The sequence below is a fragment of the Anopheles maculipalpis genome, chromosome 3RL (assembly GCF_943734695.1).
Source record: "Anopheles maculipalpis chromosome 3RL, idAnoMacuDA_375_x, whole genome shotgun sequence".
Classification (NCBI taxonomy): domain Eukaryota; kingdom Metazoa; phylum Arthropoda; class Insecta; order Diptera; family Culicidae; genus Anopheles; species Anopheles maculipalpis.
Window position 1 is genome coordinate 358350 of NC_064872.1, and position 25988 is coordinate 384337.

At 42.3% G+C, this 25988-nt stretch overlaps 2 protein-coding genes across 2 annotated transcripts; both read left to right on the forward strand.

Moving 5' to 3' along the window:
• The first annotated feature begins 1113 nt into the window (after positions 1–1113).
• LOC126565973 (uncharacterized) lies at positions 1114–2370 on the forward strand. The gene has a single exon (XM_050223173.1). It carries the CDS (start codon positions 1114–1116, stop codon positions 2368–2370), a length of 1257 nt encoding a protein of 418 aa, XP_050079130.1.
• Positions 2371–3127: 757 nt separating this feature from the next.
• On the forward strand, positions 3128–4603 carry LOC126565974 (uncharacterized). Its single transcript, XM_050223175.1, has 2 exons — positions 3128–3244; positions 3311–4603. The coding sequence occupies exons 1-2, from the start codon at positions 3128–3130 to the stop codon at positions 4601–4603; spliced, it is 1410 nt and encodes a 469-aa protein (XP_050079132.1).
• Positions 4604–25988: the final 21385 nt, after the last annotated feature.

The following is a 25988-nucleotide window of genomic DNA, read 5'->3' on the forward strand; positions in this document are numbered from 1 at the left end:
TTCGTTCTATTTCCATTATTGGATTGACCGTTTGCGCTGCGATTAGTGCACTTTTTGCACACTTTTTGCAAGTATCTTCTTTTTAACATGACGAGAAATAAACTAATATTCAATCTTCTTACAAACCTTCAATCCTTTTTTAATTCATTCGGTTTTGCATAATCATGATCTTTGGTTCGGTTTGATGTTGACGTTGATGTTGTAGCACACGAGGGGAAAGTTCTTATTGAGTTCGGTGCCCTATGCCAGCTCTGGGCCCTATGCGGCCTTTGTTGATTGTATTTGGTGGCCTATGTGGATGAGATGCATATTTTTCTTTCATTATTAATACAGGGAATACAAAAATTTAACCGTGCATGCCCGGGGTAAGGTCCAATCCAAGGAGGAAATTGGAATAAAATAACATAAATAAAAAATGCTAAAATTGCTTGATCATTCTTTACCCACATATAATGGCTGTGAAATATTTATGCATTCAACAGACAGAGGTGTAATAAAAACTCGAATGAATACATAATGACATCAATACAGTGTGATTTTAGTAATGAATTGAAGCGTGAAAACATTTTCTCTAAAACAGTAGCAATTGTACAACTCATAACGCTATTTCTCTTGGTTGTTACATTTTACGTAGTGGAGTAGAATGATGCTCAGCGATTATATATCTCTGCTCTGTGTTATTATTCGTCTCCTTCAAACTTGCTTAGTGCCAGTGTCAGTAGGTTCGTTGGCTCCACTTCCTCAGATCGACACGAAATTTTATGTTGAAACGTTGCTCGAGCTGCAAAGAAAAGTATGTCCTGTAGAGCAATACCGAAGCATCGTAGTACTACGATACAGCAATGAAAGTCTCTTTGATACATTATTACCCGCGATCATGAGTGATCTGACGCACTCAAAAATGATTTCCGATCAAGCAACGCTTTATTTTTTATTTGCTGATAATTATTATTTCTGTAATTTTATCCCCGTTAGCTACATGCTTGACTTACAAGTAAGTTTATTTGTATCATCCACGACAAAAGTATTATTCAAACAATGTAATCTTGTCTCTTCCAGGGCGCAGAGCAAGTGGAAGAAAGTATTAGATCGATTTTTTTCTACCCAAAATGGATGCGTAACACGTTTAAAAAAAATCCAAATGCATCCATAGCTCATGCATTCAGAAAAGGCTACGAAGTGGTGTACGATCTCCACAACACGATAGAAATCTTCCACTGGAATAGATTCTCCAACCAGACCATTACGATTGATTCGCACAACGTTATCGTCCCGGATGATACACGTGATTTGTATGGCTTTGAGATAGAAATGTATGTATTGGAACACATGAGCCAGGTAATGACCTTCGACCGATACTTCTTGGAACAGATCGCTCTCAAGAGAAACACAACAGCCATATTAACTGACAAGCTTTCAAGCCGTACCTCTATTATGCCACTAATTGGCATGAATGATGTAAATATGCGTGGGCTTTTACCGGCAGCTGGAACCATTTTCATGGCAGTTATTGTCCCTCGGGCCAAGCCTAAGTCAATCGTGTCGGTCCTGATCGATCCTTTCGATACGTATGTATGGATTACATTTTTCTTTTTAGTACTCACGATGGCGATTACTCTTTCCTTATTTGGAAAGATTCTCGGAAAGCGTCATTTCGTAGAGATAGTTCTTGAGTTGATCATGATTTCTCTCGCGGGTCCTTCCAGGGCGTACGGCGGATCATTCGAGAATCGGATCATCACTATATTCTGTGTAATGGGCATAGTACTCATCTCATCCTACCAGTCACTCATCATATCCTTTATGTCTTATGTGCGGTACCATCCAGAGATCAACACGATGGCAGAGATAGAAGAACAATGTCTCTTCAAGGATGACAAATATCCAAAATATTTCAACTTTAAAACGTATCCTAATGGCTCATATCCCGATGACGCCCAGGATTGTAAATTGTTGATGGGACGTGATAACGCCCAACGAACCTTCATGATGACGTCACTTACACTGGATGACCGTCACGCCTTTTCCAAAGAAGACCTAATGACCTTCGCAGTTGAAAACTTTCGCTTCGCTAAAACCAAGTTTTTCGAATATCAGCTTTGCTATATTGTATCGTCACCTTTACGCGAATTATTTGTATTCTATCTTCAGGCAATTATCGAATCTGGTATCTATGAATATTATTACAACAACCAATCACAACCTAATTGGGAGTATGATCAGGATACATTTGTTGATCGAGTTGTGAAAATAAGTGATCTTTTATTACTCTGGTATGCATACCTATGTGGAGCGTTGCTGAGTGTTATATGTTTCGTAATGGAAACAGTCATTTATAACGAAATTGAAGGACTAGCGGTTTTATATTAAATGTGTTGCTTTTTATGTCAAACACAACAAAGTAGGAAATATTTACTTACGATTTTACATCTTTGCTTTTGGTACGATGAAGAATAAATGGTAATATAATGTCACTTAAGCATTGATGTTGTCCAACTTAAAGTGTATTTTTAGTTATGAGGTGTGTGTTAAGTGTATTGCTCAATCCAGATACTAGCTTTGATAAGATTATGTAAAGCTTTTTAACGCCTTACAAATTTTCATAACCTATGGTTCTGTTATTTTCCTTAGTATTGAGGCATAAATGCACAATCTGAGGACTGGAGATGCAATATTTATGCGTTCGGCGTACAAATATGTAATGTATGACCATCACATATTGATCAAATTACTATCATTGAATTGATATATGTCCTTATTGCTTCGTATGAATATCATATTCAAAAAATTAAAGTTATATCAACATTGATTTGAAGAATGAATATGAAATTTTGTTACTAGTATAAAGATACGCTTTTCCCTTTCCAAATTACTATTCACGTACTAGCGTAGGATGATGCATAACGTTTATACATCTCTATTCTGCATTGTCATTTGTTTGCTTCAAACTTGTCTAGTGCCAGTGTCAGTAGGTTCGTTGGCTCCACTTCCTCAGATCGACACGAAATTTTATGTTGATACGTTGCTCGAGCTGCAGAGACAAGTATGTCCTGTAGAGCAATACCCAAATCTGCTAGTGCTAAGCCTGAGCAGTGAATTTCTTTTCGAAACAATATTACCCGTGATCATGAGCGATCTGACGTTCACAAAGACTATGGTGAATCAGTCTGGACATTTTTACAACTATACCCACGATTTCTATAGCTGTAACTTCATAGCTTTTGACGATTTGGATCAATTGAATGTAATATAGATTGGTGCTACGTTTGTGCGTAATGTTTGCTTTATTTTGTTCTCTATCTCTTTGCAGATATCAAAACCAATACAATACGCTACCAAAAGTATTTTTTTCTATCCATCATGGTTGCAACAAGACTTACAACATCCTTCTGTCAATGAATTCGCAATATCTTTGCGAAACGGCTACGAAGTGTCTTACACTTACAATCGTACGATGGAGATCTACCACTGGATGATTTTTTCAAATCAAGTAATTTCGCTCAATCCATACAATATTAGTGTGCCGGATGAAGTGCGTGACTTGCATGGGTATAAGATTGTAATGTATGCAACAAAACAAAACAGAGAGGTAATGACATTCGATGCATATCTCTTGGAACTAATCGCTAGCAAAAGAAATGCTACAGCAGTTCAAGAAACAAAATGGTCCAACCGGATATCCGTACTTGTTGTACCAAACCCGAAGGATATGCAAGATCATGACATAATTTCCGGTCCAGGATCCACTTACATTGCCATTCTAACACATCGGGCTAAACCCAAGTCAATTGTTGCGATACTGGTGGAACCCTTCGATATTTACACATGGGCAACATTTCTTTTACTGGTACTAACAATAGCGATCACTTTCTCCTTATTTGGAGAGGTGCTCGGGACTCGTCATTTTTCCGAGATAGTGCTCGAGTTGATCATGATATCTCTCTCGGGTCCTTCCAGACCATATGGCGGCTCGTTGGAGAATCGGATCATCACTATATTCTGTGTTATGGGCATAGTGCTTATCTCGTCGTACCAGTCACTCGTCATATCCTTTATGTCTTATGTGCGGTATCATCAAGAGATAAACACATTGGAAGATATTACACATAATTGCGTTTTTAAGGAAAGTGTAGAAGTTCTTCATCTTTCTTTAAAAACGTTTGATTTGAATAATCTCCCGTCACTGGATCAAAATTGTTACATCGATTATGTGCGCGATAACGAAGCGATGAGCATAGCAATGTATGAAAAATTTGTCAATGATTCAGATCGTGTGCGTGCTCGCGTTCAAGAGCTACGGCACGCCAAAGTTAAATTTTACGAATATCCCCTATGTTACTACGTAGGAACCCTTATCATTCGAAACTTTTTTAGTTTCTATGTGCAAGCAATCATTGAATCAGGCATCTACGATTTCTACTATCGCAATAAATCTCAAACCAAATGGCAGTATAAGCAAGATAAGTTCATTAATCGCACAGTGAAGCTACAGAATTTAACACTGCTATGGTATGCGTATGGTGTAGGTAGTGTTATGGGCTTAATATGTTTTATAGCAGAGATTTTCTTTAAAAAGATTTCTACGCGAGAATCATACAAGTGAAGATTCTTAGATACTTCAACAATTAACGAACAATAGTGTAACATCCAATATAAAAATAAAAGCACTGATTGTAATTTACCTTATAGATTTATTTTCACAATGTTGGTTGGTCCTAGAAGCATCTTTAGTAATGAACAGTGTAGAACTTATACTCCAGGCCATGCTCAAGACAAGGGTTCTTTCTATATGAAAGAGTATAATATCAGGTAATTTCCCAATACTGGATTTAGCGATAGCGGAAAAAAATAGCAAAGCTTTCGCTGTTTCGCGGATGCAAAGCATAATATAAATCAATAAAGAAGTATAAATCATCAGTAGTAAATCACATAATGAATATATCATCCAACACTGTTGTCTTAAATGAAACATTAATTAAAACTTGGGTTGTATACGATTTACCATCGAGTCGACTAATTTAATTTGCGTTAGTTTCACTCGAATGCTTACGCTTGCAAGGCGGCTGACCCGTTCACTCATTGGGCCGAGATACTGGCGTCGAAAGCGCCAACCGACCGAAACCACCAAATGAAAATTATTTTAAGAGCACTGTGGGAGAATTTCAGGCCAACACGAACAACCACAAAGCTGTTTGCATTAAAGATTTACATAATGAAATCAGCGTAATAAATGCTGTTACTTACCCCATGTGACTGTGGCCGCGTTACCGAGACTAAGGTTAGTGAAATGGGACAGCATTTGCCGATGGAAAGCTGGGCACATCGGCACTATTGAGTTTCCCAACTACACCCTCTCATTTAAAGCTCCAGGCGTTGACATCCTGAGAACGGGTGCTGGGATTGGACCGTGCTAAAAGTTTACGAAGGGTCGTTTTGCGCCCTCTAGATGGCAGCTCGCTGCAGCAAAAGAAAAATCTCGGCTTCTACCCACGCTGCCAGCGTACAAAAGTCATTCGGCAAAAGTGTGCTGATTTGCGTAGCTGCTGTCAGTTTCCGCTTTTAATAACTCGTCTAGAATATCATTTGTGCGGCAATGGGCTGTGGGCGCGTCGAGCCGCGATATGTTCCCCTATTTAAATCAAGTTTCTTCTATAACGCCAATTACTCTAATGAATTTGTCACATTTTCTTACCGAATGATTCCACTACAAACAGAAGCGGCAGCTCAGGAACGTGCCCCTGCCACTACTGTTGCTACTAAAGCTGCTCTTTTCGCCTTCGATACTACTGGCAGCGTGTACCTGTGGAATTTGTTGCGTCAACAGCGCCGGAAAGCCCCACCCTTCGACGCCAGCTTTCCATTCTTGCCGGCGCCACTCGTACTGCCTTTGGTGTTTCTATTCGCAACACACCACGCAATCCACGCGACAAAAGTGTTCTCGTACTGCTGGAGGGTAAAGGAGTGTTGAAAACAGAGGCTGAAGCCAGGGATAGGAATCGCACACGTTTTCCTTTGAAGCTTGGGCTTGAGCAAAGTCGGCGCGTTGGTTGGGAGCATACTTTGACAGGCCGCTTTTGGAATATGTCGAAAACACGTACTAGTCTCGTACGCCGTACTCTCCAACAGAGAGTCTTTTCACTTTCTTTCGCCAATGTGCACCCATTGCACGACGTCTTTTCGCGCGGTTGATAAAACGGTTCGTCTGTGTGCGTACGGTTCGATGCCAAGCAGGCAACGCGAGAAGCATTAGGCAGGCGGCCAGGCGGTTGCTGAACAAACCCAACAGAGTTCTACCGGAAACTGGTGAGCGAAACTCAGACCAGCTTTAAATGAATTAAATTTGTTTAAAGCTTTGCGGGTATTAACCGTATCCTTTTCGGCTTTTCGCTAAACCTGTCGGCATTTGTGACGCTCACTGAGCAAATGAATGACAAACATACAACATTAACGCACTGTTTCGAACCGTCCTCAGACCACTGTTGACATCGATTCACGCCCGCTTCCGAATTCTAGAAGGGCTAGGTGTTTAAGTGGAAATTATTTGATTACGTACGCACGGCTTTTTAGAATATTTAATCTGACATAGGCCGGCTCGCTTGGGTCTCGTATGCCAAATGATGTTTCGGTTAAGAAGCGAATGCGAGCTGTCGCTGGTATGTACTACGGGTTGCCTACTCTTTGCATGTATAGATTATAAGTTTAACATTTGAAATGAAGATTTCCATCCTTTTTCGCGAAGGATGATTAGCAAATTATGAGTCGGCAAAGGACAAGATTTATACTAGAACACAGTGTAATTTTTCAATATAGCACTAGTGATAAGAGAGACGACATGACTTCATTCTTTTACATTCAATCAACAATTTGTCTTGTCAGGTTCATGAAATAAAACTCAAACCATGATGTGTGTCTAATGTCGGAGCTACGTACACCGTTACCGTTCAAGAACCGCTCAGGACGTCAGTTATGCTTGCGTAAACCAACCGAAACGGAGCGGAAAGTAACCCGTTACGAAACGGATTTCGGTTATGTGCGGCAAACTCCTCTCACCAAATCCATCGTCAATTGTGTGCTAATGAAACAAGCGGAACCGGAAGCATAAGCATTGATAGATGATGAATCAGTCCCGGTCACTATCTGAAGAGAATAAACAATCGAATGCAGCTGCGAAGGTCCTCGGCCTCGTTTATTCACTGCTTTGATTATACATCGTTGGGAAGCCAGATGAATGACTTCCTGTACTGTCATGAGCAGCTCCGTTCAGGAAGTGACTATAAAAGCTAGATTTTGCTGCCACTAACTGTTGTTGGCTGAGATAACCGGCAGATGATAGAAGAGAAACTCATTAGCCTGTTGTTGGACCGAACGTTCGCTTAAATATTAGTGTGCGGTAACCAGCTTCGGACGAAGCTGGTTACCTTCTTCTGAGAGAATGTCGAACGTCATTACTGTCAAACTCCCATAGCTTTAGCTGTTATCAGGTATGTTCAAGTTTAAATCCAACGATGTTTGCAGTGGAAATAAGGAATAAAATTATAACCGCATAATTCACAAGACGTAAACCCCTTGTGCACGACTGCCATGAATCAAATGGAAAAAAGCGGAATGTCTTGCTAAATTCCAGAACGTTACCCATCTTTAATGATATTGATTCGCGTTTTAATACCATTGTGTATCTTCAAAACAAAAAAAAAAAACAATAACACACAAGCAACATTTTCGACTGCATTAATAAATGAATATTGACCCTCGGTTAGGCTCGCTTTTCCACAGCAACTGTCAAAGAGCAGCAAGCAGTAAAAGGGAATGAAAATTTATGAAGAAATAATATTTAGAATCACGACTCCTCGGTGATACAGCAGTAAAAGCACCCGCGAAGAGACTGGCTACTATCAAAACAGATGAATAAATAAAGTAAGCTTCAATCGATTGCCAAAAAATGAAACTTACAAAAACGCAAGTCTTCTTCAACCAACGATGAAACAGAGCCTTGGTACTAACCAAACCAAACAACCTTCAGTCAAACCTTCGGACAAAAACGGTTGGTTGTGAAATATTTTGCTCCCAGTTGCTTCGAAAACGGTAAATTGCTGCGAAAACCTAACCACCATGATATAAATAACAAGGATTCTGGCTGTGGCCCGGATTTGCGACATTGTTGATCGAGTTTCCATCATGTGCTTCGAGTAAGTAGGGGAAAAGCTTTGCTACGCCTTACCAGACAAATTTTCGCACTGCCACGCGTACCGACCCAAAGGATTTGGTATTAAATTCAGTGATAAATCAAGAATCCAACAACAGTGTGATTGATTTTTATGTTTTAAATACTCTCACCGGGGCACTGTGAATTGAATATATAGACAAATCTTAACGATGGCTTAGAGCGCAGTAAAAAATGTTAGGCCAGCAGCTCCTGACTGCTTGAGGTGTTGTAAGAAGCTATGTTCGTCCTTTGTGCCAACCACCGAACAACAAACTTTTGGCCGTTTTTTATCCGTGGAACTATCGCGCCAAGGATCTCGCACTTGGTCGTTGTAGCGATGGCGCTCGTAGCCTTTCTACCTATCAGTTTTGGAGAATGAAAATGCATTAAAATGCTGTATAAACCCACGGTTAAGATGTTTAACCAACGCAGAGCAGCAGCAATGAGGACAGAAGGAATGTCATGCATTTCAAATACTGCATTTATGTGAAAAAGTTGCGATTGCCATTGTCACGACACATCGTTCATCTCCCCTCCTATGGTCCTGAGCCCAGTTTGGAAGTTTCCTTGCATTCATTATTTTCCTACAGGCTAAACTGCTTCGTTACGAACTGTGCGTGTGTGTGTGTGTGTGTGTGTGTGTGTGTGTGTGTGTGTGTGTGTGTGTGTGTGTGTGTGTGTGTGTGTGTGTGTGTGTGTGTGTGTGTGTGTGTGTGTGTGTGTGTGTGTGTGTGTGTGTGTGTGTGTGTGTGTGTATGTGTGTGTGTATACGCAGGCAAACTTGAAGTCTGCAAAGCCATCAGTTCACCAGAAGGAAAGTAAAATGGGAAAAGTCTTTACTCAGAACAGCGTAAAACTCGCACTCACGAAATGCTGGGATCGGGTTTGGAAATAAAAACGAGAAGTTAAGCCAACTTCTTCGTCCTCTTTTGGTGAAAATGAACTCGTAGCAAAAACGCTGCCAGTACCACCGACCGACCATCATTGCTGGCCTACTCCTGGTCTGGGCATTTGCCACCCGCCGATGATAAGGCAATAGGGAAACTGGCAAAAGGCAATAAAATGAACCTTTTTCCAACCAGTACAGCCCACCAGGGAGGGCTGAGCTGCACCGGGCGGGTATGTAACGGAAGATATCGCAAGAAATGTGTTTCGTAAGCCCACGGCATGGCAGGGCTTGGTGCGACTGAGCTCAGCACTAACATTGTGCGGTAGAGAATCTCGGTATGTTTCTACGTACTGCTGCTGCTACGCTCGGCTTTATTATCACCCTTTCTTGACAACTACCAACTCTAAGGCACCATAAAAGACTGAGACAAGACTTCTTCTTTCACTGTTCAAAGTGCAAAAAAAAAAAAAGAATCGATATTTGAAACCGCTTGAACACCAGCGGATGAACAAAAATTTATACCATACACAAAACGCTTAAGTAGGTAAGGAACCAGGCGTACACGGGTGCAAGTACTTTTTACATACTTTTCACGTGCATAAAAACTTCCCCTAGACGGTTCTGCGGTCAATTTGAAATCACTCCTAAAACACGGTAACAAATTTAATCATAAGTTTACAAATACGCGTTGCTCCTTACACCAATAGTTATCGAAACGTTTCTATACGCCAACTAGCAGTCGTTTCGGAAGCTTCAGAATGTTGGTTGAGCGATGCACTATAATGTACAACAGACAACATTAAACTTTTGCCAACCCGTTTCGCATTGAGCTGTTGCGAGCATTAAATCGTGTATGTACGTGTACCCTTCACAAGGCATAACTCAGGCATTAAGATTAATCGTAAAATCCAATAAACGGGTGTGAAAGAGCAGCGGTCAGATCGTTCGACCGACGCCATTTATTATTCAGAGGCTAGTGGCCAGACCGAAAAACGGTGCCAATAATTCATCTGTTCCATTCGAAAATGAATCTTACCGCAGCGCCATACCCACGCCCACCGTTGCATCATGGCACGATCGCCACCAATGATTAATTAATGAGTTTTAAAAAGCAATCAAACAGATGCATTTCGGGCCCAGCGATCACTGTTGCATGATGTGCGAGCTTGATGCACTGTATTTCATTGATTCAGTATGGTTCTTTTACGGACTACGCTTTGAAATGTAAATCAAAAACTACCGTATTATTTGATATGTAACGCTGAAAAGAAACTGTGTCAATAAAGCATAGTTTAATACGGTCTCTATCGGAAGTTAACTATTTCCTTCCTCCATTTGGAATGAGGGACTCGTCATTGGATACAAGGTGCTGCTGCCGAGTAGGGTAAAAGTGTCTGTTTCTATTTATTTCAATTAGTTTGTTTAAGCTAGTTTTCAGGTTAGAATTTGCCAAATCAGCTTTGATTGATGAAACCGAACTGTACAATACGATCTATCATTCTACTACCCTGTTGCAATCGATACGGATTGGAAAATTGTGTTCAAATCGTTAATCTCCTGTGTGCTCTTTTCCTTTTCTTAGCCCTTTTGTGCGTTACGTGCAATGCTGAAGCTTTGCGAATAAAACCAAGTTGAATGATATGATTTTTCGCATCATTTACCTGCAATGTTTGTGGCTCGTTGTAAATCAAACTGTAAATTTATTCCGTTCCACGATTTCCATTTCACTCGCTCCTATTGTTAAGAAGCGCGGTCAGTCATCGTACAGCAGAGAATTGAATTAATTGTTGGTGATAATCGGATTTAATTGTCCACAACAGTAGCAAGTTTGAGAGGCCAGAAAACTTTCCGCCGAGCGATCGAACCGGGCTTCGGTTGGTTGATTTATGCCAAACCATTTTTCCTGGGCATCCGGGGGGTGTTTTAATTAAATAAATGACGGCGCAATAAAACCTAATGAAGGTGACATCTCGTCGCAGTTTTCCGGTCACTGTGCATTGGTAAGGAATCTAAAAAAGGTTACATCGAATATCACGAACCTCAACAGTGTAGAATTTACCTTCTTTTAACCAACACTTTTACTGGCATCCTATTAATACCCAATCGTTTTATTACTTCCTCTATCATTGACAATCGACCAAAGAGAACCATTCAACCTGCGACAGTAGAGCGGGACGGTGAATACATCACAATATTCAATATGTTTTGACATTTTTATAACATCTTTTCGTGGCAGCTTTTGTATTGTCAATAATCGCGACAACGGGGAAGATGGCTCGGGAATTTTCTCATGCTTCCTCAGCAAGCGGCAAATTGGACGTGACAAAATTATACCACATGTATGTCGGTTCAATTTTCACCTTCCAATGCTGCATTATTCCTCTGTAAAAGTGCAATCAAAATTCAAAAGATGAATAAATCACAGTATTAGAATGCAAAGTCTCAACGAGCGTTAAAGGTGGTTGAGATTGACAGCTTGACAATACAATTCTGGCGCATTGAAAACTCATTCATATGAATGATTTCTTCTCAAAACGCACTTTAACTCACTACACGTTATACACGAAAGTTCAACTGCTGTCGTTTTCTAACCCGCTGATTTGTTGTGGCTGGTGGCTGACTGAACCGAAAACAGGCACCTACTGCTCTTTTAAGCTCTTTCCTCTTCCTTACGTACTATGTTGGCTCCTAACTGACAGGGCGTTGGGAACCCTACAAATTACGTTTCAAAACTAACCAAGTGATATATCAAATCTACGTTGCCACTGCTACGATATCCAGCGTAATTAATTAAAATATCTTCCTCGAACATGTGATATCGAATCAATGCAAAATCTGTGAACTGCAAGGTACACTATTTGCCAAAGGACCTTGTTTTTTGTGTAGTTTTTTTTCTTACGAGACAATCATAGATCCTTCTGTCCATTCGATGCCTTATTCTCGCCTCGGTACGCACAGAAATACACGTTTGTGTAGAGCACAAGATATTCTTTGTAGTGAGAAGAAATAAACATGAACAAAGCCGCTAATAACGCTAACAGCGGCCACAAGGAAAGTTGTTTTCATACTTTTACTGCCATCCATTCCATTAATGTTAATGGTAATGGATTTTCCAAATAAAGACCACTGGTTTTCGTAGGCCTACCCAAAATAAATAAATACCTACATACATACATACACACATACATTCTAGTCAAAGTACACACAAACACAACATGTCTTACGTGAAGAAGAAACGGTGCTACCCAGTAATTATTGACATTTCATTAGAACCTTTTTTTGGCGGGTGGGTGGTAGGGTGTAGTTCCGTAGAAGTGCCTGTGGGAAAAGAAGAAAGCACGAGCAGCCGAAAATCGCGAAAGAAAATGGCGCTCGCTCACGTTGTTTGGCATTTGCGGAGTAATATTTTCAATTAAAAGTTGTGACTCATGTTGTGCGAAGTTTAATGAAAGTGTAGTTATCTGCGTAATTAAATGAAGTGCTCACGATGACACAAAAGAAAATTTTATCAAATTTAGCGCAAATTAAATGTTGCGGCTCTAGGAGCAGCTGGCGCGTATGCAAAGTCGAACATTGGAGTGTTACAAACGTTGGAGTGAATCATTACGAATTGCCAAGTAAAGCCATTATTGACGGTGTAGACTCACCTCTCCGAAGAATAAATGGCCACTACATTGGCACTTTGAGCCTGGACCAAAACCCGAAACCGTTGTCTATTCTACGGCCGAAGGATAATGACATTTTACAACCACAAACTTCATGATGAGATGGTGCAAATGATGACGATGATGATGATGGTGATGTACAGTCAGACAGCGTAACTATAGATACCACATCACCTAGCACGTCATTAGCGGGAGGCGGTTCCCGTGCACTCTACCTCATTGTCTCAATCAACGGTGTCATTTCCTGGGCTTCCGGTGGCCGCCTGATTATCGGAACCTTCCGGAAGCGTAGTAACCAATGTTCGGAAATTTCCGTCTGTCGAGTCTATAAATGCCAACCAACGAACGAGAAATGCTATCATAACCGTAAAAATTAAACACTAAATTTTAACGATATGAGTGTCTGGCCTGATTTTGTTCAGTAAGAAGGAAAGCTTTGCCAAGTTGCTCTTAGTGACCATCTAGACAGCGGTGGACCAAGAATGAATCAGGTGCGAGCGTTCACAGTGGAACCCCGGTACAATTTAATGGTTTTTTTTTCTTCACCCTCTGCCCTGGTCCGCGTTACGTTGGCAGCTGACAATAAGGTCAACCTAGACAAGAAAAGCATTTGCAATTTTTTCCTTCTTTTCGCCACTCTCTTCTTTATTGTAACATATCCAACAGCACGAATTTACATGAAATATGGAGATGTTTTACAAAAGAGAAAAGGTCACAAATTGTGTTACGATGTACCATTAATAAGCTTCTAATGGTTATTTACCTTACCCTACGGCGTGAAGATTCCACGTGATTCCACCGAATCCGATCCGTGCATTGTGTCTGCTCATTTCACGCGTGTTTTGCTGTGGTCGTAAGCGGACCAGGAGCAGACGGAAAACGTGGACATGAAGCCACGAAAAATTCAATCCTCAATAATGGTGACATGAATACATAATTCCATCACCGTATGTACAGATTGTTTGTGATCCGAAAGTACATTTGACAGTATGCCGCTAACGAAACAGAACCAGCGCTGTGCTTGAGCTTCCAGCGGTACGCGTACCGTCGGAGCGAAAGGACAAAAGTCATGATTTAGCTTCCAACTCCATGGGGCAGCTAGAATTTCACGAGCTGAGGGTATTGGTTCAAGCGCAACGCAAACAGGTGACCCAGACGCGTACTCCTGTTCAGCAATGCATGCAACAAATATTCCTCCCGGTGCGATCTGCTTTCAGATGGCCCACCATATTCTGTTCGGTGCATGTTTTAAGCGACTGGACAACGCGCCGGTTCGGCTAGGACAACGAGGGCGGGCTGTTTGACAGCACGAAAAGCGAACAGGCAGCAATCGTTCTTCTCGCAGTGGAGATTGGTCGATGGGAATCGACTAACATCACCAGTCAATATGCTATGACGGCAAACGTCGGACGTGGGCTGCAGTAAGCGGTACAATAGATTTAACAGATCCGGTTGCATAATTATAAAAGTATAATTAATTCGCTACTAGCCAGTCGAATCGTTTACCTAATTTTATCAAAACATGATCTATATTAACATGACCAATGACCATGGAACCGACGACGACGACAACGATGCGGTGAAACCCAACCAACCGAACTGCCGTGTCCGTGACACGGTCGGCGTGATAGGTTATGGTCATGCATTTTAGCATGACATATGGTTGATGCAAGTGCATCATACTCACTAAGCTAATGAGGCACGTGTTTTCTGTTGATCCGGATGATTTCGATGGATTGCATGGAGTGCTTGCCTTCGCCTGTCGGTTGGTATGAATTCTAGGACCGTATCGATCACTTTCCGGATAGGCAACGGAACGTATTGGATCGCACAAATTTCTTAGAAGGCTAGGGCGAAATGCAGCTGCTTTAAATCTTTGAAGCATGGCTAAAATCACTTTGAATTTGCTATGTTATTATGCTCAAAGGCCTCGAAAGTAATAAAATACAAATAACACTTTTGTGTACACTTGTACCACCTTGTACCCCAGAGTACCTTAGCCATGTACCTTACATAGCTAGCAAATTCTACCATGGATTTCGCGTTATAAATTATTTGAAATATTCACATTACTATCATCACCATCTACCGCCACCAGCACAATTATTTCAGTAACATTTTTCATCATTACTCATGTCTCATTTTTCTATCATGAACCATTATGTAATATCATAACTAAAAAAAACCTTAAAAAAAAGCATTGTTTGCTGATGCGGCGACTAAGGCGCCGCTCTTCACACGAAAGGACCGATGTTCAAATCCCATCCGGACCGTTTCCCTGTAGAGCCTACTGACTATACACTTACGTGGCATCAGCTAGTCTCGTAAGCCATTCGATGGCCAGTGTGACCTAGAAGATCGTTAAACCTAGAAGAAAAATTTGCAACGCAAAGACGCTAGAATCAGATTGGCTTTGTTTGTAATATGCTTTTGTTGACTTCGCTCATATCGCATTAAAATGATTCATAAAATTCGTGTATTAATTCCTACAAGGATGCCATACATTTGTTTAAATTGTATTCAAAGGATAATCATAAGCGTGAGAGATTTGAAAACAATTTTCACATTTATAATTCAGCTTTGATGAGGCAATGCTCAACAGAGTTTGGTCAACGGCTAGAAGGTAAAATATTTATACTATCCATAACAACACACACACACAAGCGATCCTTTTGTATACAATTTGTATATTGCTGGACAAAAATAGTACGTTCTTAAAGAATTTAGTTTCGGTCCGGTTTTGTCGACGCTGTATGAGAGTTTGCGTCACCAGTGTGCCTATGCCTAATACTTTTAGGCCAGCCTACATTTTCAAAGTTCAACTATGCTTAGGAACTACCATCAGGGTGTCGTCAAATATCAATTCTTACAATGAATAGGTTCGTTCAAAAGAGAAAATTAGGTTCATTCCTGCGAACCGAAGGCACACCAGAAGCTGTAACCGATCTTTGGCATCAGAAAGACCGTTTTTTTCTTTTCAAACATAACACCTGTACCGCACATTCGCATTCCCTGAACAGGCCAGGAACATGCCTGTTCGACACCCGTTGTGTTTGGTTGAATTCATTTTCAATTTCTTCCCGTATTGTTCGATGAGTAAAAGAATTTCCTGTTTGCTTGGAAAAGTCGACCCGATATCGTTCTCAGCATCGCCACCTTGTGGGGCCCCCTTTCGTTCTGTTTGGAACAATGAGGGGTGGGAGGTGATGGAGTAGGATGAGGGAGTGTCAAACAAGGTAAGAGACAAAATTATGGTGCTTCAGGCATGGCGCTACGAATGAAAGAGGGTTGATTTCTAAAACGACAATTGGACTATTGATTTCATTTCCGGCTCCTTATCACACAGCCACTATACAATCAAGTATGATTTGAATTTTGAATGTTTATTGTACTGCGTACTGTCGCATTTGTCGCGTCGAGGAGAGCACAAGTCAGCTTATGTTGTTGTGTATGATTTTCTGTTGATTCTTACAGCAGAACATGTATCTGCTTGATCCTCAAGTGTAGAATATTAATAACAAATATTTAAAAAGCAGATTTTACATACTACAAAAACACAACACAAACGCGCATTTGGTTCAAGCTCTATTTCAAATCTCTTTCCTCCCACACTCCCCTCCCGCCGTCAGTTTACTGGTTCCAACGCCCCTGCCTTTACAACATTTCACCGCAACTGCGTTTTAGTACTCATGCCCTTCATTATGCTTTCCCTATTCATTGGCATCCAGGCAACGCTACACCGGTTCGGTGCAGTTCGAGAAAAACATATGTTCAAACGCAGGTTCCGAATAACTTGTACCCGAAAGCTCGACCTGACCATGCACCTTACCAACCAGCTATTTGGCGTGGTGAGGTCTCAAACTACGATCCATTGCTGTGTAGTGTGTACGAAATAAATTGGATAATAAATAATTGGTTTCAGTATACACCATAGGGTACCATTTTGCGTAAACGAACGAGCTTCAAACCCTGCAAAACCAAAAGCTAACTTTTAACCTGTACCTTCTCTCCCTTGCTCTCTTCGTCGACCGACCTCGTTGCCGGTGTTTCATGTGCTTTTCTTTCTACTAACTCGTAAACGCTCGACTACAGGGTGGACGGCCAAGGGTCCCAGGGGCAACGCAACCAAACGAGCTGCATGAAGCCAATGCGTGTGGGTATGTTTTCATCGTGTGCAATGTTCATTTATTCGAACAGTTAGTGCTTTCCCCGAGGGACTGTTCAAATCGATGTGCCATGGAGCGTACCAGCCCAACAAGCGAGCGGGTCTCGGCAGGGGGTTCATGTTCACAGCAAGTGGTTGAAATTTGTGGTTGGAATAAAATCGTATGATCTTTTTTCATGATTAATTATTGAAATTGCTGAAAACGAGCATTGATGAATGGCTTTTTGTATTCCTATTTGAATACTTTTCCCCACCTGCATCGTTATGCGGTCGACGCAGGCGGAATTGGACGTGTTTGCCGGAAACCTCCACTTCCGATGCTGGTTTCAATAGGGGCCGAGAGGAATGGGAATGTGTGTACTGATATAATGCAGGATAATAGCAAATGGGTTTGGTGCGCAAATGGAATTTGAAATTATATTTGGTGCTTCCTCCACTCGGCGCTGCACGATGCGGTGCGAAACCAGTAATAACGGATTGCAACACGCATAGTTGACTTTCGCAAGGCCACCCCATTTGCCTGTTATTATTTGCCACACCAAACACTCCCTCCCTCCCTCCCCCGAGAAAATACAAACGATTGATGCCACACACTGCACTCTCATGGGGACGGTCGGTCAGTATTGGTTTCGTGATCGAGTAGTTAACGCTTGATGTGAATGTTTATTAAATTGCTCGCAGTGCATAGGTTTTGTTTTGCGTTCGCCAACAAGCTATGGGACTCTGCTCGGAAAAGCCACAAGTCTGTCAGCGTTTAATGTTCATAAAAGGAACGTTTCCTTCTTGGCGGCGGAAACCACTCCGTTTAATTTGTTAAACTGTTCTACTGGTAAGAGAGCCCAAGTCTCAAATCCATGGCCGCTTTATCCTACAGCAGCCAATTAATCCATTACACAAGGTGTCAATATTCCTAACACATTCGTAGTACTATCTACTATCAGTGGTTATGCTTCTTCTTTACGTAGATTTCCTGCATCAATCGAGCATGCTCTCTCTCTCTCTCTCTCTCTCTCTCTCTCTCTCTCTCTCTCTCTCTCTCTCTCTCCCTGCTTATTACGGTGAACACGGCGTACAATAAACTTATTGTATTAGGTAATTTAATTTCAAGGATAATCCCAAACTGCTAATACCAACAGCTAATGATACCGCAATCAGTTCATCTATCCACTAGGCAAAGAGGCAAATATAGCCATAAAAGAAGTCGTAATGCTCCTTCACGCCGAAAACAATAGCCGACTGGTAAGTGGGCCTGAAGCTGACGACCCTGAGGATAAAATCCTTGGAGACCACCCTGCCTCTGCTCTTGCTGTTGTCATATCACTAGGCTTAATTAACTAAAGAATACAAGTGTCGTAAAACGGTAATTTAATGACGCTCGCATACGAGCTCGCAATTCGTTTAATTGAATACTCAATTCACCGCTTCTCTATCTTAAGCGCCGTTTACACACGTTGTATTACCGTCCACTGACTCTTTTCTGTCTTTATTCTGCCCGTTCTCGTAGTCTGAATTCCTTTTGGGCAAAAGGAAATATTGCTTAATTGATCACCGGAATTGGGGAAGTAGTCACTCATAGCACCGTAGCTAACCACCGACGACACCGTTTCGATGATCTGCCGGTATACCTTGTCGTAAATGAAACGTCTTACTCGGATGTACATGTAACTAACCTTTGCCGTTGCTCATATAGAGCACACGTAAGGACGCAGTAAAGGATTCGGCAACGGAACGGAAGGAATGGAACTGCCTAGGAACTGCCGACAGGGCTTAATCTTCGTACGGTAGCTGTTTCGTCCCGGTTCAAAGTGCACAACGTTATGTTCGCGCTTAAGGAGGGATACCAAAAAGGGGCGAATCTTATACCATCACGTTCCGGCGAGGTGCCACGGCACTGAAACAGGCCACCATAGGAGAAGTAAAGAAATCTGTGAGATTTTATGTGCTTACCTTTATTTTCATTCTCTCATACATCTGGCAGGGGATTGCTTGTAGTGAAGTTGTTGCGACCAATGCCGACACAGATCAGCACCGTCGTAATGCCAGATGAACAGTAAGTTGGAAAATTATGTCATGATTTGAGAACATCGGATCACAAGCGGTGTTTTTCTCGCCGTGGGATTAGCTGGGTTTCAACACATGCAACTGGACTCCATTTCCGGTTGGCTGTCTTCGCTTGCCCTGATATGAACACACCACGTTCGCGTCAGAAAGAAGCGTGTGTTTTGTGATGTTGTAATGATGCGTCCAACTGTCTTTCCATCAACAGTGTGGGCATTCATTCAATGCCGGAAGCATCGATAATCTAATAAACTTCTAATAGTCGGTCAAATATCAAGCATAATAAAAGTTTATAAAAAGTGCAACATGAAAACCCAACAAAAGCAAAAGAATAAAAAAGGTACGAAAAGATGTACAATGTCTGCTGATGGTTTAACCCTTTTTGCTACGATTTGCTCATCACCGAGCAGCACACACAGTAACGGTCATGTGTGAAAAGCAAGTGTTGAGCCACAAATAAAACCATTCAGATTATAAAAGTCGTTGCTTGTCTTCATTTATCCACATCCTCTGATTGATGGGCGCTTCCGGGTGAGCTGATTGATGGTTTCGTCATTTTTCTTCTGGTTCATCGCTTCTTCGCTTCTTGACCCAAGGCAGCTTCTTTCGCAGTGCCCATTACTGTCCGCAGAGTCAAATCGTTGCATCAATGTCATTAGACATGTGCCAAATTACATCGGTGATTTATGTCTGCACGGCACGAATACACTTCACCGTGCTAGGAACGAGACCGTGCGATAAGCTTTCTTGCTGCATGGACTTGGGAAAAACCGGGGAAAAACAATCCTGAAATAAAAAAAAAAACAAGCCACTCACATAGCATGCAGCACACATGCACACGCAGACGGAGAGAAAGCATAACAACGAACCGTTCGTAACCGCAAACCGAGGTCAACTCCACGACGGGATGCCACATCTTCGCTAGTTAGCTGCAGAACAATTCGAAACGTGTGAACTCTGCTTGCAGCTTGCAGCTGTATCTCGTACAATACACACATACAAACACAAACGCTGGCTTATTTGCACATCTGGCAAATGGGGAGAAAAACGCAGCCAAGCCCCCTCCTCTTATGGAATGGCAATGCCAGCGTTCCAACTTTCATCTAGAAAGGGTTCAGAAAATGAAAAGTAGCATTGTGTTGGCCAACTGCAAAGCCAACTCAATGCCCAACTCTTTACACACATACACACACATACACACACACACACCGCGACACATCCAGGATCCAAAATGAGCTCTTAGGCACAAATGAAACAAATGATAAACGAGTCTGCATATAAAAAACTAATCATTGTCGTACTTCGTACTAATTACCATCGCTGGCTGGAGCATGGTACGTTGATGGGTAAAATGGAATGCAAAATGGAATTTTCGATTGTTGTTTGATCCTGGTACGCTTTATTCTATACCATACACTCTTATTCTTACTCACAATCACGGCAAAGCCAAGTGAAGGGCCAAGTGAACAGTCGAAGAGACTCTACTTATCCTCCGTAGCCGTAACGTTGCTATACCCACAGCTTTTCGAGCAGTCTGTAAACCGAGCAGATATAAAAGTACATATTTTACATCATTGTTTCCACATTAACCCACAACCGGGCATTCTTAGTTGAATACGCGACTCGGGCGGGAAGACATACCAGAACGATGCATAGCTGGAACGACATCATTACCGGCACACTACTACTACCATTGGTTTACATCTTATAATGCAATCGACCATAAATTTCTATTTCCCTTAAGACGCGGCAGATTAAGGATAACTTTTGCAACGGATAAATCTCTCAAGAGAACTTATAAATTTCAATAAATCCCGTTCAAAGTTCATCCCATCAACAATTATCTGCGGGTGAAAAGTTGTTCTTTTCGCCGATGGAACGACGTTGAGTCGCCGTTTGCAGCTTCGCACGGACAGAATATGAGTGCAACCATTGCTCGGTCACCCCTGGACCACTTGATCGCAGTTTATCATGCGATTTTCAGCACTCTGCACACACGCGCGACGATTCACACAATTGTATCAGAGCTACGGCAAAAGACGCCGGTCAGCACAAAAAAAAGTCAAATAATAGCATAATAATGTTTCCCCCGCATCAATGCACGATAAGGTCGGGCAGATGGCGTTACATTTTAGCGCCAAAAATGAACACAACGACGTTTCCTGTTGATTGTTGTATGTTGCCACCAGGCGCCTCCATCCTGCAATAAATCGAACGCGATAGACAGATTCCGACAAATGGAAGGTCTGAGATAGCATCAGATCACAGATAAGTGTGGCATTTGCATCGACAGCCGTGCTCCTTGTGCTCTATTATGCAGGCCTTTACCATTAACAGTTGAGCTGGAGGGAATTCACGGAATAGTTCTATTTTTTAATGTACGCGATGGTTCAGTATAAAAGGAACCAATGGTTGTAACATCTGCCAGACTAGTTGCAGCAGGAATACACATAATTTATTTCATACAGTATGAGAGTCCATTCGCTTTTCTTTGTTATATCCGTTTATCATTGGGCTTTTGCCATCGAACGGAAATCGATGATGAACTGTTCTGCCTTGCTTGAAAATATGTAGAGTTTCAAATTTCATTGCTTTTCCATTGATTGTTCTTCGGATTCTTTGGAAATTCAATTAAAACATCGATTGTCGAAACATAATTCATTCTCGCAAATGTTCGAGCGGCCTTCGCAGTGAAACGATGATGTCTGAAGAAAGTGAGAGGGAATGTATAAATAAACAATTTACGGGGTTTGTGTACTTTAGCAACGCTGATTTAACTGTTATCAAATGACTCATCAAAGACGCTACATGTGAGGCGCATCCAGCATTGAATGGTCAATTGGTTTGTTGATTCCTGTTACCAACACCTACTACCTACGATCTAGAGATTCGTCTTCCGAAATAAGGCGACGCCACACTACTGAGGCCAAGCACTGAGAAAACCTAATTAGAGCAGTAATTAGGACTATCAACAGGACAAGGATATATTTTTCAAAATACTTCACTCGACGACGGCTAATACAAAACGTCAACATCGATGTTTGTTCGATTGGCTGACAAACGACGCTGGCAGGAAATTTGCATATGCAAGCAAATCGATACAAATTGATATGTCCCAGGACGTCCCCTGCGTGGTTGAAATTATGGCAAAACGGGAAGCCGGAGAGATAGGGGCATTATTATCCAAACGCCACAACTAAAATTCGTTTCGTATCGAAATAAGCTCGCGAAACGGTACGCTGTGCGGAATCAATCCAGTAATATTCTGCAGCCGCAACCAGCACGAAAACACCTCTGTATCGGCAAAAGGAAGCGGCGAGGATGACGATTGGTGATCGACGCCGTAAGTGAGACCAGCAGAAACTGCGGCAGCAAAAGACAGAACAAACCAAAAGAAAATAATCCAATTTCCGGGCTTAGGTTCAATATCCGCCGTTAACATATCTCTATTGACAGTTCCCTCCCATCGTGTTTCCGAGTGTCCTTACTTTCCCAGCTATCCCATGCCTTCCTGGAGTCCATCTTGGTATCTTAGGTCACAACGCTAGAATACAGCAATGCTGACAAAACGGGACAAGCATGTTGCTTACATTTTCCACCCACAAAAAGAGCCACATTTTGCGTTTCTTTTGTATATGTGTGTGTGTGTGTGTTGTGCATTTCGCTCCACGTTTGCTTGGTAGCTCGAATCGTACTCAGCATTTGACACAGAAAAAAGAAGGCACACAGTCAGCGTATTGTGCTGGGAAAACACAGCACTGCCAAACAAATCAAGTATTCGCCCACCAAAGGAGGATTTTTTCCCTCAGAACATCGTTCACTGCAATGGCTTGAGCTTTGCAACGCCTCACAGGAGTAACTTTCTTTCTGTGTTGGTTCTGTGTATCCCTTGTTAGAATAAAAAAGAGTGGAATTTTTTAAGAAAACTATAAACATCTACATTGCTTTTATGCGTTAGCAGCGTTGAGGATGCCTGAATCAGAGCAAACTACAACTAGGTTTACTGGTGGACGTAGCTTTCGCTTCTATTGACTAGGGTTGTATTCGAAAAAAAAAAACGGAAATTGTGATTCTTACACAGGGACCGCGCGCTCAAAACTTCGCCCGAGTGCTATTTGTAGCAAATGTATGCGCTGCGATGAGAGACTTTCCACTTGTGCTCTTTAAAATTCAAATCTCATCTTCAATGTTTCCAATGCCGGCACTTCAACTTCGACGATGCCTAAATGATAGGGACAGCAGCTTAAAATGAGAAGCAAAATCATAAGCAGCTCTGCAGCGCACCCCTAAATCTCGTTTTCCTCCAGCTCCAACTGTGGGATTTTCCGGCTTGTATTATTTTTTTTGTTTTTCATTTTCTTAGCTGCTTTCTTCGGCTTCTGATCAGCGTGGTTTAGGGGTTTTTTTTATACCTTTATTTCTCGTGCTTCGTTATGTCTTTTTTTTCATACGCACCAGCTCTTTGTCACTACCGTTGTCGCGTTTCTTTTCGTTATTTTCATTGATAGTCCGGCGACGATGAATTCTCCTGAGCAAAAAGCCAAGCATTGGTGGAATTTCAAATCGCAAGCATTACCTTCAGACCGGAACGGAAAGCTCTCGACACTCCCGGGTGCAAGAAAAACCCTCAGAAGATGACGATGACTCCGCCAGCCGTCACATTAAAGAGCCCCGGTAACGATGGCATGAGAAACAGAAGAAGATGAAAAAAGTAGAAATGAGAGAGGGAAAAAACACACACCGAAACCCATCGGCGACAGAGACTCTGACGAAGTGTTCATTTGAGAAAGGATGGAAAGCTAACGGACTACGATTCCACCACTCTGGCCCCAATGGCCGGAGGAACTGAGAACTCAAACAGAGGGAAACGATAAGGATAAAAAGGGCTGCTTTACATAATTCTCAGTGTCCCTTTCCGCAACACATCAACACAGTTGCTTGTTTTTGTGAACGATAAAACGAGGAACCGGTTCAGAACCAGCTCACACTACCCCGATCTGGTGGCCTGGGAACCGATGTCGTTACTATGGAGCAGAAACAGCGGTTTGTCAGATTATCTATTTGCCGGAACCTGCGAGTGTGCGATGTTCTGGCTATTGCCATTTTGGTTTATCAATTTCCAAGCTGCGTATAAAGTTCCTATTACAATGCTTGTCCTTCCAAAACGCAACACACAAGTTCTCAAAATTAACATAATTCACATTCAAAAAGGGGCCCGGTTTAAAATGGCAGCAAGTCAAAGATTTTCTTTTAAGAATTTAAATATCTCCGTCGTCCATCGGCTGGATGCAGCGGAATCTTCTTACAGCAGCAAAGGTACGTCCGTGTGGACGGTTTAAGTCCAAAGACTATCCAACAGTGCCTTGAACAGCCTGAATGGAGGATGTTTTCCTGCGGAAGAGACCGAGGAACGCCTCCCATCTGATCATCCACACTATAGCATCTTTAGCAATAATCGTATCAAACAGCAGACAGACATCGACGCAAAGTTTTAGGACATCGTTCCGTAAGACAATCGATGTTCTATCCGAGTGTATTCCGAGCCATTCTGTTGTACCCTTTGTGTCTTCGGTGGTGCCCCCATAAACCGCAATATGAATGCATGCCAGGTTTTTGCAAACAGCGGTTCGGGTCATCCGCAAAAGAAGCGAGAAAACATTTCGCATTAGAACCACCAGGTGATGACGCAGGCTTCGCAGCCATTCAGACGTTGGGCCACCACACCAGGTAACAGCAGCGGGGTGCAGCAGTCGGTTCCCGGGGCATAAAAGTGATGATAATTTTCCCGGAGCTTTTTAATGTATTCCGCTACTAAATGGAAAAACGATAGCAGATGCCGCCTATCATATTCGGTTGCCATCGTGAGGCGTGTGCGCGCAACACGTTTTGCATGTCTCCCTGCGTGCTCGATTGCGATGGGGTAGACCGGAGGGGGGGGGGGGGGGGGGAATTGCGAAGCATGGTAGGGAAGCAAAAATGGGCACGCACCACCACCATCGATACGGTTCGAATATTCGGTTTCGCGGGCGTCTTTTTTATTGAAATCGAACAAAAGGCAACATTAACTTGAAAGAGCTGCACGAAGAAGAACGGGCTACGGAGTCAAACGAAATACGATAAGATTTTGCGCATCGTGCATGTAGGTGTGTGGTTGTACACGCGCGTGCGAGTGTGTGTGTGTGTGTGTGTGTGTGTGTGTGTGCTTGTTTGTAAAATTGATGTATCCAAATCTACCAAGGAGCGGGGTTGGACGAAATGTGATGCGAATGGTTCGAATTATAATATTCCTTCGAAACGATAAGATAACAAAGAAAATCCTCTGAAACAACAACTCACAAATGGGCCAATCTCTTGAGCCTTCGAGAGCAAAACAAAAAAGTATCTGGTTTTTTTACTCTCTTCTATTTTTGTCGCTTTTCCTTTCGCAGGCCTCTGTCCCTCTCTGGCTCGTGGTGCGGGTTTTGGTGGTTTTTCCGGGAGAGTTTCTTACCAACCGAAACGGAAATACGCCCATTGTCGACCCCCAGAGAACGGTGGTTTTTCGCCCATTGCTCGACAATATGTCTCCATGAGATCCACACCAGATGGTCCATTATTTCCGATCGTGATAACAATTAACATGGAGCGAAGCGGTAATTTTTGTGCTCCTTTACCGCTTCTCCCGCGGAATGGAAAGAAACCTATCGGGCGCCTCCACCGCACATCACCACCGGCAGCACCAGCACTGTCGTCTTGGAAGAGTGGATGCTTTTTCAGCTTCGATGAAATCGTTATCGTAATTGTTCATCGGCTGCCAGTTGCTTTTAGTGGACAGACAATTTAATCACTATCCCGCCGACTCACGCTATTCGAATGCCTCCCGGTACGGCCCATTTGGTCCCACCGACCATCCGAGTGGCCGAATTCGTTCGTCATCATTATGTATTATGATCGATAGTGTTCCGTATACGGAGATACTTATCTTATGATTCCGGTGCTTTGTCCATGGAGCGTTAAGAATCGATTGCC

Coding starts and splice junctions, on each gene's coding strand:
- LOC126565973 (XM_050223173.1), top strand. CDS start 1,114: ATGCGTAACACGTTTAAAAAAAATCCAAATGCATCCATAGCTCATGCA.
- LOC126565974 (XM_050223175.1), top strand. CDS start 3,128: ATGAGCGATCTGACGTTCACAAAGACTATGGTGAATCAGTCTGGACAT. Junction 3,245..3,310: donor ACGATTTGGATCAATTGAAT/GTAATATAGATT, acceptor ATCTCTTTGCAG/ATATCAAAACCAATACAATA.